This window comes from Lepidochelys kempii, chromosome 2 (genome assembly GCF_965140265.1).
Source record: "Lepidochelys kempii isolate rLepKem1 chromosome 2, rLepKem1.hap2, whole genome shotgun sequence".
In the NCBI taxonomy this organism is placed as follows: domain Eukaryota; kingdom Metazoa; phylum Chordata; order Testudines; family Cheloniidae; genus Lepidochelys; species Lepidochelys kempii.
Window position 1 is genome coordinate 25,222,907 of NC_133257.1, and position 17,672 is coordinate 25,240,578.

General features: G+C 36.9%; 1 protein-coding gene across 6 annotated transcripts in view; it reads left to right on the forward strand.

Moving 5' to 3' along the window:
• The window catches only part of TAF2 (TATA-box binding protein associated factor 2), a 107,724-nt gene extending 90,678 nt beyond the window's left edge, over positions 1 to 17,046 (forward strand). For 4 of the 6 annotated variants that reach the window (XM_073330248.1, XM_073330249.1, XM_073330252.1 and 1 more), the window contains 3 exons: positions 1,536 to 1,688; positions 2,082 to 2,187; positions 15,382 to 17,046. In XM_073330248.1, coding sequence (XP_073186349.1) covers positions 1,536 to 1,688; positions 2,082 to 2,187; positions 15,382 to 15,647 — 525 coding nt within the window. In that variant the 3' untranslated portion in view covers positions 15,648 to 17,046. The remainder of the gene's footprint in view (positions 1 to 1,535; positions 1,689 to 2,081; positions 2,188 to 15,381) is intronic. The other 2 variants (XR_012157106.1, XM_073330247.1) reach the window with 2 other exon arrangements.
• Positions 17,047 to 17,672: the final 626 nt, after the last annotated feature.

The window sequence follows — 17,672 nt, forward strand, 5'->3', positions numbered from 1 at the left end:
TGTCCTTATTTATAAACGTTTCTGTAACATTTTTTGCTGGTATCTGAGCACCTCACAGTAACTCATAGGCAGATAGCTATGTGTATTCAAAGGCAGATGTGGCCATTAGCTTGTAATATACTTGGAAGCAGCATACTCTGAAAAATGTGTGAGCAAACGACATCATTTCACTATATCTGTTGTTTGTGAAACGTGCTTAAATATGTGTCTTTGTTATTAGATGTGCTTACAGCACACGCAATACCTTGATTTCTGAGTGTTTATGGATTTTTCTGCTTTAAGGATCTAGGTAGCCTCTTCTCAGTTCCCAGAACTTGGCTGTGTTTATTTTAAAAAAAAATCACCCTAAACTGATGCTGATTTAGTTTTCCTTGTGAAATACAAACAGAATAATACAGTACAGAAGTTGGATAGCACCTCAGGCAAACTTTCTTCCAGAATGTTTCACAGACTTAAATAGTATTAGAAGTAATAACAGAAGATGAAATGAAGAGGCCTGACCAAGGATAAAAATATATTTTTGTGAAGTAAAAAGAATTTCTGACAGACACTAGAGCATATTTAGGTTGACTAGACTGTCTTTTGAGGTTGCATGTTCTGTGAGCATGAGTTGTTTGAGAATGAGAATTGTTAAATTATTGTTGTTCTGGAATCTGCTGTGGGAGGAGGTAAGTTACCAAGGCTGAAGTTTTAATTCTAGAAAGCATGCATTTCGCCTCGTGATTGGTGTGGGACACCTCTGATTCAGAAGCAGTATAGTAGTACCTTAGTATAGTAGTAGATGCTTCTAATGGTTTGGAGAAAAGGCTATGGTAGGCCTTACTTTTGTCTAGGTTTTAGAAAGGGCTAATGTCTATTTCTGTAAATACGTTTGTCTTTTCCTGTATTTTATTTTGTGTTTTCATTGTACTTTGGAAGGCCTTTCTCCTTTTTAATGCCTATAACTGTGTAGTTTGTAACTCATTCGATGTATACATTTATTTTCATGTTCCTCTTATCTTTATTTGGTTAATCTAAGCAGTAATTTTAAAAGGGTTCTTTCACTCCTCCTTTTTGGAGAAAAGCTAGTATGACATGTAAAAGAAAATCAGGGGCATAACCATGATATTTTACTTTTATTCAACAAAATTAGTGTTCGCTTTTAAATTTAACCTCTGAGAAGATTCATCTAAATCCCTTGTTTAGATCAGAAACTATGATAATTCAACTGAGATTTAGAGTTAGTGAGGCAGATATATAGAAAGACTTTTCAGGAGCTGCAGAGATTCATTGCACACTAACAGTACCATGATTGTGAGACGGGACAGAAGAGAGGCCAGTTCTAGATATGCAGAGGGAGCAAGGATTGAAGTAAAGAGAAAGTATGTTTGTAGGAGAGAGTGGCACAAGTCCATGAAAGGTTTTAAGGAATATTTTTTGCCTCAACTACACGGAAGGTTCTGTTCAACTCAAGTGTGTTTTCAACCATTATGTCACTTTTAGATTTAAATATGCTTTTGCTGTCTTCTAATTTTAATCTTTAAATGCTGCTTCAGGAGGACGATCATCTTGTTAAGGAAACCGCATCCAGCATTTCTGTTCATCAGCAAGGGGTGAAGAGGAAGGCTGATATGCCACTTGGGTCCCCATTGGAGCCAGGGCAGATACCAGAGAAGAATGAAGACAGTAAAGTCAAACTAAAAATCAGAGTAAGAAAATGGCAATTCAACTTTAACAATGTGTAGGGTATTTAGTATAACAGTAAAGTCTTTTGCTGAGTTTTCTAACAGCTGTAGCCTAACAAAAGACATGCTGTGCATATGTGTAAGGTAGTTGTTACGATTACTTTGGCAAAATCGTCTCCCATCAGATTCTTTATTGGCTGGCAGGGAATGAAGCTGCCAATTAATGTTCTAAATGTTCACGCGGTTTCCACTGTAAATTAGAAAGAAGGATAATGAACTAGACTTTTATATTATATATTCCTTCACTTTTGTTCATTATCAGTGATAAATTTGCTTCCTTTCCCCAGAAAAGTAAGACCTGTTAGAGTTAATTATTAATATTCCCTTATTTTTACATATTTCTTGCTGGTGTTTTAGTTTTCAAACTCTCAGGAAGAGGAGGAAATTGATATGGACACTGTTCATGATAGTCAAGCTTTTATCTACCATCATTTGAATATGTTGGAGAGACCATCAACACCAGGTATGAATAGGTTAATTTGCAGATCACAGATAGTATATGAGTCTCAACCAGTGAAAGTGTTCTTGTTCTGCAGCTTTTTTCCCCCTGAATGCACTTTAGTAAATGTTTGAGTGTTGATGAAAAGCAAGTGTAGAATGGTTTCTGTGAGTTTTATATGTTGTTAGGTATTCAAGAATAGTTTATTTAAATATATATTACTGTGTTCTGGTTGTATATTTTTGATACATTTCTTAGTAAGGCAATATGCTATGCTTAGAAGAAAAAATCCAAATTAAAACAATAAAATAAGCCACAGTCAGAAAATAAAGTTAGGGAGAAGAAAAATAGACCCAGTCAGTGATTTGGGAGAGTTGGTTTCTGACTGTATTTGGTTACAAAAAACATTTTTAAATAGAAGAGAACAATAAAGCAGAAGCAAATGTATTCTAGTAACAAATGAATTGTGTGGCCAATCTGAATAAATTATAACTAGATTAATTCTCGTAATAAAGACACTCAAACTGGCCTCAGAGATACTTATGATGGTTTTAAACTTGAAAAGTTTCCAGCTATGATTACCTTTTTGTTTCCTGTTCTTTAGACAATTACCTTATAGAATTCTATTACTCCTCTTCTCTGGATTTTTACCTCTAACTACTATTCTTAGATATTTCTTGAAAACCTTAAGCAGAGTTCCCTACTAAACTTCCCTACTCTGTCATTAGTAGAGAGAAATCCAGTAACTGGTCAACACTAGTTAATCTTTGATTTCTTATTCTTCTAGCATGTCCCTTAAATAATTTCCAATATTTTTTTCCATAACTTTGCGAAACTCTGAAAGGTGATTTGCAATGTTTTACCTTTTAAAGTATAGTGTATAGAAGGGTGGTGAGCATATAAATGCAAGAACAGTGTCATGGCTAATCATAAAATGTGTAGGACTGGAAGGGACCTCAGTAGGTCATCTAGTCCAGTACCCTGCACTCAAGGCAGGATTATGTAATAACTAGACCATTCCTGACAGGTGTTTGTCTAACCTGTTCTTAAAAACCTCCAATGATGGAGATTCCACAGCCTCCCTAGACAATTTGTTCCAGTGCTTAACTACCCTGACAATTAGTAAGCTTTTCCTAATGTCCAACCTAAACCGCCCTCCCACTTTGGTGTCGTCCACAAACTTTGTAAGTGTACTCTCTATGCCATTATCTAAATCATTGATGAAGATATTGAACAGAACTGGACCCTGGACTGATCCTTGTGAGACCCCACTCGATTTATTCTTCCATCTTGACTTTGAACTACTGATAACTGCTCTCTGGGAACAGTTTTCAAACCAGTTATGCACCCACCTATAGTAGCTCCATGTAGGCTATGTTTCCCTAGTTTGTTTATTAGAAGGTCATGCGAGACAGTATCAAAAGCCTTACTAAAGTCAAGATATACCATGTCTACTGCTTCCCCCCATTCACAAGGTTTGTTATCTTGTCAAGAAAAGCTATTAGGTTGGTTTGACACTATTTGATCTTGACAAATCCATGTTGACTGTTACTTATCCCCTTATTATCGTCTAGGTGTTTTCAAATTGATTGCTTGATTATTTACTCCATTATTTTTCCAGTTACTGAAGTTAAGCTGACTGGTCCGCAATTCTCAGGGTTGTCCTTATTCCCCCTTTTATAGACTGGCACTATACATCTCCTTTTCCGCTGTTATCGCAAAGCATGGTGCATGCTGGGGCATGTCAGCTACCACAGATACTCATTAGCGTATGAAGCTGATCTGTTGAGGTTTAGTATTTATAACTTTTATGTGATGTTTTGCAACGTTTCATTTTTTATTATTTTACATACTATGGGGTATAAAGTCATAAACAAGAAACTTTGCAAAACTGTGCCAAATTGTTTACAAATGGGACTTATGGGACTCTCCGTCAGCCAGCTCCATACTCTAATGTTGTTCCATATTAAGTATGCTGAGGTTCAGAATGGGTGTATTCTGAATCAGAGTGGAATGGGGGCCAGTTGGCCATTACTTATATAGATCTATAATGGACAGAAAAATTAATCTGAGATTATGTGCTGAATGACCCACTTACCCCTGCTATTTATACATTTAGCACAGAGGAAATACACTTCATTTCTTAGGTTTCAGAGTAGCAGCCGTGTTAGTCTGTATCCGTAAAAAGAAAAGGAGTACTTGTGGCACCTTAGAGACTAACCAGTTTATTAGAGCATAAGCTTTCGTGAGCTACAGTTCACTTCATCGGACGCATCCGATGTAGCTCACGAAAGCTTATGCTCTAATAAATTGGTTAGTCTCTAAGGTGCCACAAGTACTCCTTTTCATTTATTAGGTTACTGAGAAATGAGACATTATCTTTGCCTCTGAAAGTGCATCGAACTCACTTAAAAGCCTTTGAAAATCATTGAATTTTGAGAGACAAGGTGGATGAGGATTACCTAACCTACCTTGTATCTCTAATATCGTGTGACCGACACAACTACAACTTGATCAAACTTGACAGTTTGATTTTAGCATATTTTTTCTTGTTTTTTCTTCCTCGATTTATACTGCTAGGGACAGTTTTATTAAAAATATCCTTTGCTTTTAAAACTTCACCTTTTTCTTCTTTTTGGTACAAACAGAGAAATACAACTTTCAGGTGAGCAATAAGGGTAGATGAGCTCAAATAATAAACAAATGAGGAAAAAACATACCATGTCTAAATAGAATTGTTTCCAAATGCAATTTTCTCAATTTTCCAGAGATATCAATGATTCTTTACAGCCAAGATTTTCAGGGGACTTTCAGAATTATTTGAATTATTGCAGGACTTGCAGAGTAAGCATACTTCAACTGTTGATGGTGTTGAAGTGGCTTTTGATGGAGGTGATAAAATAGGACATCATATTAGTAGATATCAGGGCTCTCATGTCATCTCCAAAGCAAGGTACCCTGAAAAATAGTGAGGTCTTAGTCCATACACAGCCTGTCCTCTCAGAGCTGTGGGTCAGACTCATATCAGCTCTTACAAAACATTAGGGAATTAGCCAAACACAGTTCTAGCTTTGCAAATAGCAGCTGGAAAGAGAGAGTTCATGATGGCTTTGAATGCTGCCATATCTATTTGTGAGTGATATTCAGCAAGCTTTATGATTGATTTCCCCACAGGATAAGAAACTGGACTCAAACACAAATTTCTCCATGTTACTGTGTCTTACAGAAAACTCAGTGGCTCAACACATCCTCACCCCTAGTAAATTTGATTTTCATTATATTACTGTTTTACAAGCTTTCTATTGTATCGTTTTACCCATAAAGGTGGCCCTATGAGGTCAGGGTTGAGACCCACAACCAGGATAGTAAAGGGAGATTTGCAGTACAACTGGTTATTCTGTGTAAAAGTAGGATTTCAGTTTTTAATGCTGTAATTACAGCACCTGTCATAGTTCAGCTTCACTTTGAAAATGTTTTCAAACATATGTTAAAAATGCCCTAAATACGATAATGAAATTTTTTTATGCTGTTCAAACCATGAATGCCTCTATGCATCTTACAAAAAAATTAAACCCAGAAAATTCAAGTATGTGAAGTATCTTTTAAACTTGCTGTTACGTTAATTATAGTTCTTCCCTAAGTACAGCAGCTTTGAGAGAATCAACAGAAGCCTTTTTTTGAGCATCTGAAGTCATTCAAGATCAGATTTCTAATGTGAAAAACAGAATTTTTATTTGCTATTAAATCATCAAGAACAGTGGCAATGTTCCACTGTCAGTCCTAAAAGATCACAAAAATGTCAAGACTTCGTACTCTTTCTAATGTAAACACCAGCCTTCATGTCACATTTAAGACTGCAAGGTGACCATTACACTATATTGCACAGACGAATTTGGTGAAATGGGTTTATTCCATCTGAAAAAGTGTCCTTTGTATTAGGTAGTCCTTTCAGTTGGATTAGCTTTTACATCAGACAAGCTTAAAATAGAATCTCTTTACTTTCATATTCCACTGTTCTTAAAGTGTAATCATACTCTAAAATCAGTCACTGTAAAAATTGTATCACAGGATTTCACATTTGTGTCAATGATTCCAGACTAATTTTTTTTTACTTTACTTATAAATTGAAGTAAATAAGTTTATAAGTAAAACATGTTTTTCCCTAAATGTGACCCCTGCACATTCAACCTGGGTTCAGCTTTTCTGGCTCAACACATCCTCACCCTCTAGTAATTAGAACTTGAGTTAACCATCCTTTTTATAATGTACAGTAGTATGCAGTTCAGTTTCTCTTAGTTGTATTGACTCTGCAAAAATAAAAAGTAAATAAGCAGATGAGACTCTGAGAGCATATAAGGAGCATATCTGTTGAGTAACAATATCTAATTTTTATGAACTGGTAGTTATTCTTCTGACCATCACTGCACTTTAAGTAGGTATAGCAATTGTTAGAAAAGGCATACACTGTTGGAAAAACTTCATAAGTTCTGTTGAGTCCCTCACTTTTCCAAAATAATAAAAATGGCCACATTGCTGTTCTTGTAAACCACTATTTTCCTATCCAGTGGCCCTTATAAATTCTACCAGCAGGCTATGTGATAGAAACCTAGTCACAAACCTGGATTTGTGCTAGAAATGGCCCACCTTGATTATCATACACACTGTAAGGAGAGTGATCACTTTACATAAGCTATTACCAGCAGGAGAGTGGGGTGGGGGGAGAAAAAACCTTTTGTAGTGATAAACACCCATTTTTTCATGATTTGTGTATATAAAAACATCATCTGTATTTTCCACAGTATGCATCCGATGAAGTGAGCTGTAGCTCACAAAAGCTTATGCTCAAATAAATTGGTTCGTCTCTTAAGGTGCCACAAGTACTCCTTTTCTTTTTGCGAATACTAACTAACTAACTAACACGTAACTAACTAACACGGCTGTTACTCTGAAACAGGTTACATTTGGTGATCTTGAACATTCATTTATATTTTTCCCCATTCTTGTTTATCACCAGTATAACGGTTCAAAACATGGTTCATTTAGCTAGAAAGTGAAAAGTTGCTGGAATTATTTGAAACTTGTGACAATGAGTGGAGCAAATATTGCCTCAAAGTCTAGAAGGAAAATACTTTAGCTATATTTTTAAATAATGCATTTATGACAATATACTTGAGTGTGTGGTAAGAACTACAAATTTCTGCACTGTTACAAATTGTCTATTGAAGATCAGTTTGATGTACAAATTCACTATAACATGGCTGCATGTGTACAGACACCATGGTTGTCAGTGGAAATTCAACCTGGGACCTGTATCAAGAGCACAAGTCCCTGCTACTTGAGCAAAATGAATTAACTCAGGATTTGCCTTAACAGTATGTTAGTGCACACTAGCTGGGGGTGAATTCTAGTGGGTGGGCACCAGGGTGTCACACACTTACTGATTTGTGTGGACCCTGCTGGCATGTACTAACAGTTCCTTAGTGCATGTTGATGTAGCCCATACTATGTTAAAGTGCACTAGGGAATTTCAGTGTGTACTAGCAGTGTCCACACAATACGCTGGTGTGAACAAGAACTTACACCCCAGTTGGTGTGCACTAACACACCATGTAGACACAGAAGCCCTCAGTCAGCTGTGAGTAAATAGCATGCTGTTATAGTCACAAGGATCAGCCACTAGAGGGAGACAGGATCACCTACACTACACCAATGTACTTAATAATTCAGGTAGGAATGTGCAGTAATTCTTGTTTCTCAGAACATGATGCAGCATTGACAGGCTCGGTTTTGCGTAGCCTTTTTAAGCTGGAAACATTTGTTGTAATTGTTGTGGTAGACTAGCTTTAATACGTATTATCTAAGTACACAGTATACATGGGATAACTTTATTATCTAAAATACGCTCATTTCCAATCTGGTGGCTTTTAGGCTTTGAGATTCTGTTGGAGCCAGTATAGCACTGTAATAGCATAATGAATATTGAGCTAATAGCCATTCTGTTCTTTATGAAGAATGGCATTTCCAGGTACTTTAGAAGAAAGTGTGTGAAAGTTGCTATAAGAATAACATAAACATTGAAGATAAAAATCATAAAATGCCTCTCTGCCATGTACATTGGCCAAACCGGACAGTGTCTACGCAAAAGAATAAATGGACACAAATCTGACATAAGGAATCATAACATTCAAAAACCAGTAGGAGAACACTTCAACCTCTCTGGCCACTCAGTAACAGATTTAAGGTGGCAAGTTTGCAACAGAAAAGCTTCAAACACAGACTCCAACGAGAAACTGCTGAGCTTGAATTAATATGCAAACTAGATACCATTAACCTGGGTTTGAATAGAGACTGGGAGTGGCTGGGTCATTACACATATTGAATCTATTCCCCCATGTTAAGTATCCTCGCACCTTCTTGTCAACTGTCTAAATGGCCATCTTGATTATCACTACAAAAGTTTCCGAGTAGCAGCCGTGTTAGTCTGTATCCGCAAAAAGAACAGGAGGACTTGTGGTGGTGGTGGTGGTTTTTTCCTCCTGCTGATAATAGCTCATCTTAATTAATTAGCCTCTTACTCCATCTTTTCATGTTCTCTGTATATGTGGGTGTGGGTGTGTATGTGTATATACACATCTTACTATATGTTCCATTCTATGCATCCGATGAAGTGGGCTGTAGCCCACGAAAGCTTATGCTCAAATAAATTGGTTAGTCTCTAAGGTGCCACAAGTACTTCTGTTCTTTTTGTGGATACAGACTAACACGGCTGCTAATCCGAAATATGACTGAGACGTTCATCTGTGGTCTTACAGGGAGTCACAAATACACTGTGCCAGGAAAACGTATACAGATCTCATATTCTGTTGCAACTGCTAATTTCACTGAGAGAATGATTTATTTTTCTAGGGTTATTAGAGGGGACTGGTTGGACTTTTAGACTGACAAGCTAATGTCCACACAGGTCCTCAAGGACTCTGCACCTACTTGGCTTATTGAAAGAAATATGGCTCCGTATCTTTTTATAAACTTTAATAAAGCTATTAAACAAACAAAATATTTAAAAAAATCAAAAAACATGTCACCAAACCTAAACTATTGTTAATAATACTAAACTAAAATTAAAGGAATCCAGCTATTAAATCAAGATAAAATTACCAAATTAGTATCAATATTGGTTTCGGAAATAAATCATCAAATTAGTAAAATCACCAAATTAATACAACAAATAATGCTTATAATATTTTAAGAAGGGCTCTAAGGATGTGGCTTTCTGTTTGGTTATAAATCCTAACTAAAGAATTTTACCAGGTCAGTCAAATACTGAAACCAAATGATCTAATGTCTGAACCACAATTTCAGTCAATTATAAAGTTTCCTCCTTATATTTCAATTCTTGTGTGATGAGTAACCCTTTTCATCCCTCCCCTGCACAGAGAAATTACAATGAAGGCCTTAAAAGAGCCCTTTGATAAGCAGAAGTTTGACAACTCTTGTTTGGCAGTTCACAGCTGCCAGCTTTAAATTCTTAGGCCCCACCAAAGACAGAACACACTTTATTTAATGAGTATTTTTATGAGACTTTGTTTTATGGCTTTGAGAAACTTGGGAAACTCTCTTTCTGGTGCCTTTCTTGTGTGGACTTTATGGGTGATGCTACACAGGTGCACACACATAACCACACCCTAGGTTTATAGAATAAAAGGGTTGGGACATATCCCAGCTAATACAAACAAAAGACAAGAATGAAATGGAAAAATATGAAAAAAGGGGAATTATGAACTCTTCAGCTTTTGTGGTCTTCTAGGCTCTCATGAAATAGGAGCTGGAACTGTGGTTGCGGAGCCAGATAGTGATGTTACTGACACAGCACTTCTTGTTAGCGGGTTTTCTTTGGGTGCAGGGAGAGACTGTCCAAAGACTGGCATAGCTTTTTTGTTGATGACTTGACTTCGTCTCTGAGGAGTGATCAGTTTCAGGATTCTGGAAGGTCAGTCTTCTCTCAGGTAGCTCATTGACCCAGAAGGCTTCTTGGCCCCACCCTTGATTCTTACGGTTTTGAGCATTGCTCACTCTGCCTTGCAGTGCCGCCTTCCAAAGCGTTCAGAAAAATCAGGTGCAAATTGATCCTCTTCAGCAAACATCAAACGGGAAAAGTCTCACTTAAGCCAGCAAGTTTAAAAAGATTTAATTTTTCTGTAGCACAGAGGCTGTAAGTCTGCAGTTCTCCCCAGAATATAAAAATACAGAACAGGAGACTACTTCTGAGGAAGTTGGCATGGCCTTTTCTGGGTGTAGAGGTCTCTTGAGATATATTATGTCACCAGTTTACAAAATTTCAGCACAAAGTAAAACAAAAACTGATTTAAATAACCCTAGCAACCTAACAGCCCCTCAACATTCATCCATCAGCAAAATTAAAAATAAATTGGACAGCTTATGAGTAGATGTTGTAATTATTTTGCAAACAAGACAATTTACTAATCTTTATATTTAGGAGCTAGGACATAAGTCAAACAACTTGTTTCTGTAAGTTTTCATTTTGATGGGAAAAAGATTAAAGCTTATCAAAATAAAACCCATGTAAAATAAATATTCAAGTTTAAAATGAAGTCTGTATTCCCATGTGTGCTACTTCTCTTCCATCATATCTCTGCAGTCTTTGTAACTTTCTATTTGACTAACTAGGTGGTCTAGGAAGAAAAGGAGTACTTGTGGCACCTTAGAGACTAACCAATTTATTTGAGCATAAGCTTTCGTGAGCTACAGCTCACTTCATCGGATGCATAGGAGTTTCATCTCATTTGGCAGTTTCACCTAATTCTGCACATCTGCCCAACTATTTGGAACAGAGAAAAGCTAATAATTATGTTGGAGTCTGCACATCCAGAACAAAGGAAGATGCCAAGTGGATTCTGAATTTGTATATTCTGTTTCAAGGAATGCTAGTAACCACTTCAGAAGTGAATTCATGAACTCTCCTGCTTGTTACTGTTTTTTGCTATTATGTGGTAAACACAGGTTCAGATTCTTCTTCCATGAGAGAAGAAATTGCATCGTCTCCTGGCAGCAATCCCCCTTTGACCAAAGAAATGAAATTGATGGCATTAGAAAGAATTATTATTTATCCCTCCTCACCTGGATTGGCAGGTTGCTAACACAGGCCTTCTGTAAGCGTTAATCATAGGGAATCCTTGGGGTGAAAAGGTGATCTCTTTGTGCAATGCTGATTTCTGTTTAGGAAGGGTCAATGCCAAATGTAGGTATAGTACTTCTAATCCCTCACAAAGGTCCACTTTACAGATGTCTTTCTTCAATCACCTGGGCAGGCTTCTTCTGACACATTTATGATGCCTGTGTTGACTTCAAAGCACTCTTTGACAGTATCAAATATCATGTCTTTTGGGGGGTTGGTGCTGTTGGAATTTTTGAAAAACATCTGTTGGCAGTGAAGCAGCTGTGTGAAGGAAATGAATGTTGTCAGATTCAAGGACTGCAGTACAAACTGGCTCAGTTTTGAATGTATTTAAAGAACAGTGTATGAAAGGATTTGAGCTAGTCTAGTCAGCCTTGATTTCCTTTTTCGTATCACAATATACAAAGTGTTGCTGCAATCTGTGCCGTCTGCGCGTGTTTCTATAGTAATATTATTCCCCAGTTGTTTTGCTGATTACATTATGATCATCATTGGGGTTCCCTTAAGTTGTTGGCAGATAAAACCATAAATATATAGGTTTTTGGGTCAACTGAAGAAGGAAGAAATTAGTGATGCCATTGACTTTGAAGTCTAACACTTAGATGATCAGTTCAGTGATCAGTTTAATGAAGGTCATTTTGTCTTAGTGTTTTCTAGACTTTTGAAAGATGAGCCCCTCTCTCTGGAAAATGAAGCCTATCGTTCCCTACCATGTGGTTTTAAAAGCTTACAAGTCTTAATATATACATTTTCTGTTCCTCCTTAATTCTTCCTCTGCGCCTGAGGGGCATGACCCATACTTTGGGAAATGCTTGTGTAGGATCTTTTCATACATGCTCTGAAGAGCAGTGACATAGTTAACAATGTTGATATGTCAGGTATCATTGACATCTGAGTTAGCACTCACTGACATAAATGTCAGTTCACACTTCAGAGCTATTGTTATAGGATAGGCTTTCTGCAAACTCAGATATTTGTTTTTGCATCGATTTTACTGGCTTCATGTTTTGAAGGCTTTCTTTGCAATTGTAAGAGCTTGAGACCTACTATTTTAAAATAAAAACAAACACGGAAGAACAAGACAGAGACTTGAGGATGCTGCACCTTTCAGTTAGTCTTTCATGCTTCTTTCATAGGGGAGCACTTACCTGTCATTCAGGGACATTTGCCATTTGCTTATCAGTATTAACATACTACCTCCAGTACTTGCTCTGTACCCTTCCCCTTCTACAGTCGGAAGATTCAGAAGTATGCTTTGGCATCAGAGATGCTTTGTATGCTGCGCCATCTAGCCCTCTGAAATGCAGGATGTAGTATTAGGGGTGAGCCAGAAACAAATAAAACCTGGATCTGAAAATCTCTCTCTCCTGAAAGTTCGTCAGAGCTGAAGTCTATAGATCAGGCTCATCTGATACCCTCTTTATTTTACTGTGTAACTGTGATAATAGAATTGTTCATCTAAATAACCTTTAACATACATGATATACTTGGCCAGTGTAACATGCAAATAGAATTTTGTATACAACATCGTGTGCATATAAAATATTTGTGCACTGCAGGCAATGTAAACAAAAGCGTAATCTTCTTTACCCATGTTTCATGAACTAATTGGGACTGAGGAATTCATAAAATCAAAAACTTTATAAAATTGAGTATCTCAAAATGATAGTCGCTATGGTGCATAAGTTGCAGTATGATGCACCATTTTCTTTTTGTCCTTCAAACCACAGCATGTGAAGGGATGCCACTGTTACTACATGATTCTGCCTTCCCCTGCTGGTTGGGAAATATGGTTCGTTTAACTGGTTGTTCATAACATTGGTGTTCTACTGTATTCTAATATCTTGAGCAGACATGTTCATTTTTCATTGTGCTAAGGTTCATAGGTTCACTACAATGGGTATTTCAGCATGCTTGCAGCTTGAGGGCAGAAACCATGCTGTTCTAGATGCCTAAAAAGTAGATAGAATTTAAAGGAATGGGTTCAGAAAGTGGAAGTAGATTCAGAGGGGAGGTCTTTTGAGAGACTTAAGATTATTAGAAATAAAGAATTGTTACAGGTATAGTCATGAAGCAGTCTCTTATCTTTTTGCAGTAAACTGGCAAGCGACCTACAGATTTGGATTACATCTGTCCAGGGTAGAGTAAAAAGTGATGTGGTTAATATGCATTAAGGTCAACAATTAACGTCTTAGTTAGCATGTGCATGTCATGTATATACCATAACAGAGTTAATAGTACGTCAGAAATTAAAGCCACTTTGAATTGTGATGATAAATGGTTTTATCTGATAACAATTAAGGCATATATTATTCTGCTGAGTTCAGGATTAAAGTCTGTAAAATGTTCATAGATTCACAGAATTTAAGCCCAGAGGGACCACTGTGATCATCTGATCTGACCCCCTGCATAACATAAGCCATTTAATTTCACCCAGTAATTCCTGCATCAAGCCATATCTAGGGGTTGAGCTAGAGCATGCTTTTTAGAAAGGCATCCAGTCTTCAGGTAATGGAGAATCAAATCATAACCTTTGGTAAATTGTTCTAATGGTTAATTATCCACCCTTAGCTCTGGTCTACACTGGGGAAGGGGGTCGACCTAAGATATGCAACTTCAGCTATGGCGTATCTTAGGTCGACTTACCTGGCCGTGAGGACGGCAGCGAGTCGACCGCTGCCACTCCCCTGTTGACTCCGCTTCCGCCTCTCGCGAGCTGAAGTTCCGGAGTTGACGGGGAGCGCGTTCGGGGATTGATTTATCGCATCTAGATGAGACGCGATAAATCAATCCCCAATAGATTGATCACTACCCAGTAATAAGACTTTGGACCTTATTCCTAGCCTGAATTTATGCTTCAGCTTCCAGACATTAGATTTTATGGGGGGTTTTCTGCTAGATTAAAGAACAGTGTATTATCTGTAATCTTCTCTCATGTAGGTACTTATAGGTGGTGATCAAATCACCTCTTAATCTTTTCTTGGATACACTAAATAGATTGATCTTTTTTAAGCCTTTTGCTATGATTGTCAGTCATATTGAGAGAAAATGCAAAGTTGGTTCCTGAAGTGTTTTGACTTCTAAGAAAATTGGATTACCAAGACAGAGGCAGTTACACTGAGTTTTTCCTTTGCAGTGGGTAGAGAGCAAATCATGGTGCCCTGGGAAGACCAATCTGCAATATTTCTGCAGTTCTGTAAAATGCTACAGATAACATAAAAGAAAATTTCAGAATATAGAACAGACTTGCTGTGTTGATGAAACAGGCCTATATCTCCTTGGAGGACTTATTCCTGTATTGCTTACCTACGTAAAATCCTGATGTGTAAAGAATATTGATATCCTATTAGCATAATTGGGATTTCTGTTTATTTAAGATGACAAACTTTGAATGTCTGTATTATTCAGAAGAGAGAGGAAATGCTTGTATGTTAAATAACTTATTTTGAAAAATCAATTTATTTCCACTGTTCAACATCAAAAAATTCATGTTTGTATAGAAAGCCTAATGTTTGACATCAGCGGCCAGTACAGGAAATTTAACTTCTTAATAGTACCACTCATTAGTTTGATTATTGTTGTCCATTATCTATCGTTATATCCAGAATTTTTCGTGAGCAGCCTAGTTGTTCACTGTTTACATTTTATTAAGTTTTTGAACTTTTATGTTGGAAAATTGGTGTCTTGAAATTGGTATGGTTTTTGCAGTTCCTTAGCTGTATAGTCACTAGTCATCTGGGATACATTTATACCATTCGAAGCAGGGAGTCACACATCCCACCTACACTGCTGAGAATTAAGCCCACGGTATGGAAACTGTCAATGTGCTTATAGGCTTGTCTAGGAATACCCGAAGGTAATGGCACCAGTGTACTAATAGAGTCTATATTAGAATACTAAATATGATGGGAGACATGGTAGTGTAGATACTAGCTTATATTTCAGCATTGTTTGATGTTAAATTATGTGAGTTAATAATTCATCGCAATGTAAAAATTGAAATTCCAATTGTATCTTTATCTTAGGTAAAGAACAGTCTTCACTAGAGCTGAACATGCTTCCAGTGCCAGCAGCTCCACTCTCCGTGTTCAGTAAAGAATCCAGTTCCTCAAAACACAGTGATCACCACCACCACCACCACCATGAGCACAAGAAAAAGAAGAAGAAGCATAAACATAAGCATAAGCATAAACATAAACATGACAGCAAAGAAAAAGAGAAGGAGCCCTTCACTTTCTCCAACAGCCCAGCCAGTGGGCGGTCAATTCGCTCTCCGTCACTTTCGGACTGAAGTGAGCACTTCTAGGACTCAACCCAGAGCATTCACAGGGCATTTAGAAGGATGTATATAACTAAAGCCTCTATCTTTTTCTATGAAAATAGGAAAGCATGAATTGTCTGAGCAATTCAGAAGCTGTGTCACAATCCAAATTTGAAACATTCTATTTGTATATTCAGTAGCTGAACTGAATCTGATTCAAAAAAATGTTTTATGGTTCTGAGTCAGTTTCTTTTTCCCTGTTCTTTCTCCCCACCTCCCACTCACTTTCCCTTTTAAACAAAGAAAACAGCTATATAAGGACCCCATGTCTACTGGCAACCCCCTGAACATCATGCTGTCCATGTGTACTGCCAGACTCAATTATGTTTTACGCCTTTGATGAATGTTATGAGGCAAAGTATGTTTTAAACAGAAGCCAACTGCCAGACCTCTGATGAAGCACTGTTTCCAAGACAGTATTGTATGACCAAGCATAGACCTCCTGAGAAGACAAAGGGTTTCCTATAATCTTCTTCGGTTGAGCTATTTCTTGCTTTAACCATTGCAGTGTAATGTCAGAATTTTAAAACTAGTACACAGAATATTTGCCTTTTTCGGATACTAAACTCTTCAAGTTCCAAGCTTCTTTTAAGCTGCAGATTTTTATTATGGACGTGACCCTTTGAATATAATCGCATTCTGCAATTATGTTTCTGTAATTTTAGCAGAAAAACTTAATGCATGTTTTGCCCTTAATCAGGCTTTTAAAATATAATAAAATTTGCAAATTATTTTGGCAAAGGCAGCTTTTTCATTCAATATAATGAAATTGGAAAAAATGACTTTTGCTGAAATTAAAAACATTTTGGAAATCTGTATACATTTAAAAAATATACTCTTGTTAAAGTGAATTTACTTGGAAGTATTCTACAATGTCAGTTCATGAATCTACAGGAAAAAATATATTACTATATTAACCTAGGTCTGAGACTTTAAAAGGTGAGTGAATTCAGATGTCTTGAACTGTGATTTATGCAGTTTGGTTATGCTAATACACCCAGCCAATATTTTGTTTTAAAACTTCAGTTTTTAAAATGTTTGGCAATACAAGTAAAAACATCACTGCTTCTTTTTTACATTTTCTCCTTATTTGTATGTAGAGGTAGGGGTTTTTTTATGTTTTTATTTTCATGTACCAGTTTACTATTGTTGGGTGGATTTTACATCTTCTTCAGCTTTCTGTTATAAAATGGTTATATTTAGGTTAAATATTTTATTTTCACATGTTTTTGTTAAAGGACTCCTGAGAGAATGAATGATGCTGCATCTAGGAAAAAGTGTTCAAAAGTACCCAAGAAGGAATTTTTTTTAAAACCAGCCTGTTTTCCCCTATCCCTCCTCCCCAATAAACACTTTTATATGAAATACATGCTGTTGGATCTTGTCATATTTTTGGTGTGTACCATTGAACAGAAACAAATTATCTACGATCTATAGGAAAACAATGCATCAAGCAGCAGGAGGTAAGAGGGAAAAAGCATACATTCCTTAATGCAGGTTTACTTAGATTATTCTGTTACTTTTAGGCCTTACCTACGAGACTTTAAGATTATATTGTTGTTACAGGCTTTAGAGAGCTGGTGTTTTTAAATACCAATACATGAAAAAGGATATGTTTGTTTATATTACCACCCTAAGCAAAGATCAGAGCCCCAGAAATCTTATAATATTGGTTAATGATATAACAGCAGGAAAAAAAAAACAGGTGAGGTTGGGAAGGAAGGACAAGGTAACATGATTTGTACAGTTTAACATAACACCTAGCCACTGTTGACTGTTATTCTGCTGGCATCATGAATTAAGGAGGAGAGATTTTGAAGTGGCTTGATGGAATTTTTCAGATTGTTTTTCCACAGGTTAAGAGTTGACACACACAGTGGAAAGGTGTTTGTGGGATTGTGATTACATTTAGGGGAAGCAGCACTCTAGTGATATGAGCAAAGAGTTGAGAGTCAATAGACCTGGGTTCTAATCCCAGTTGTGACATATTTATTG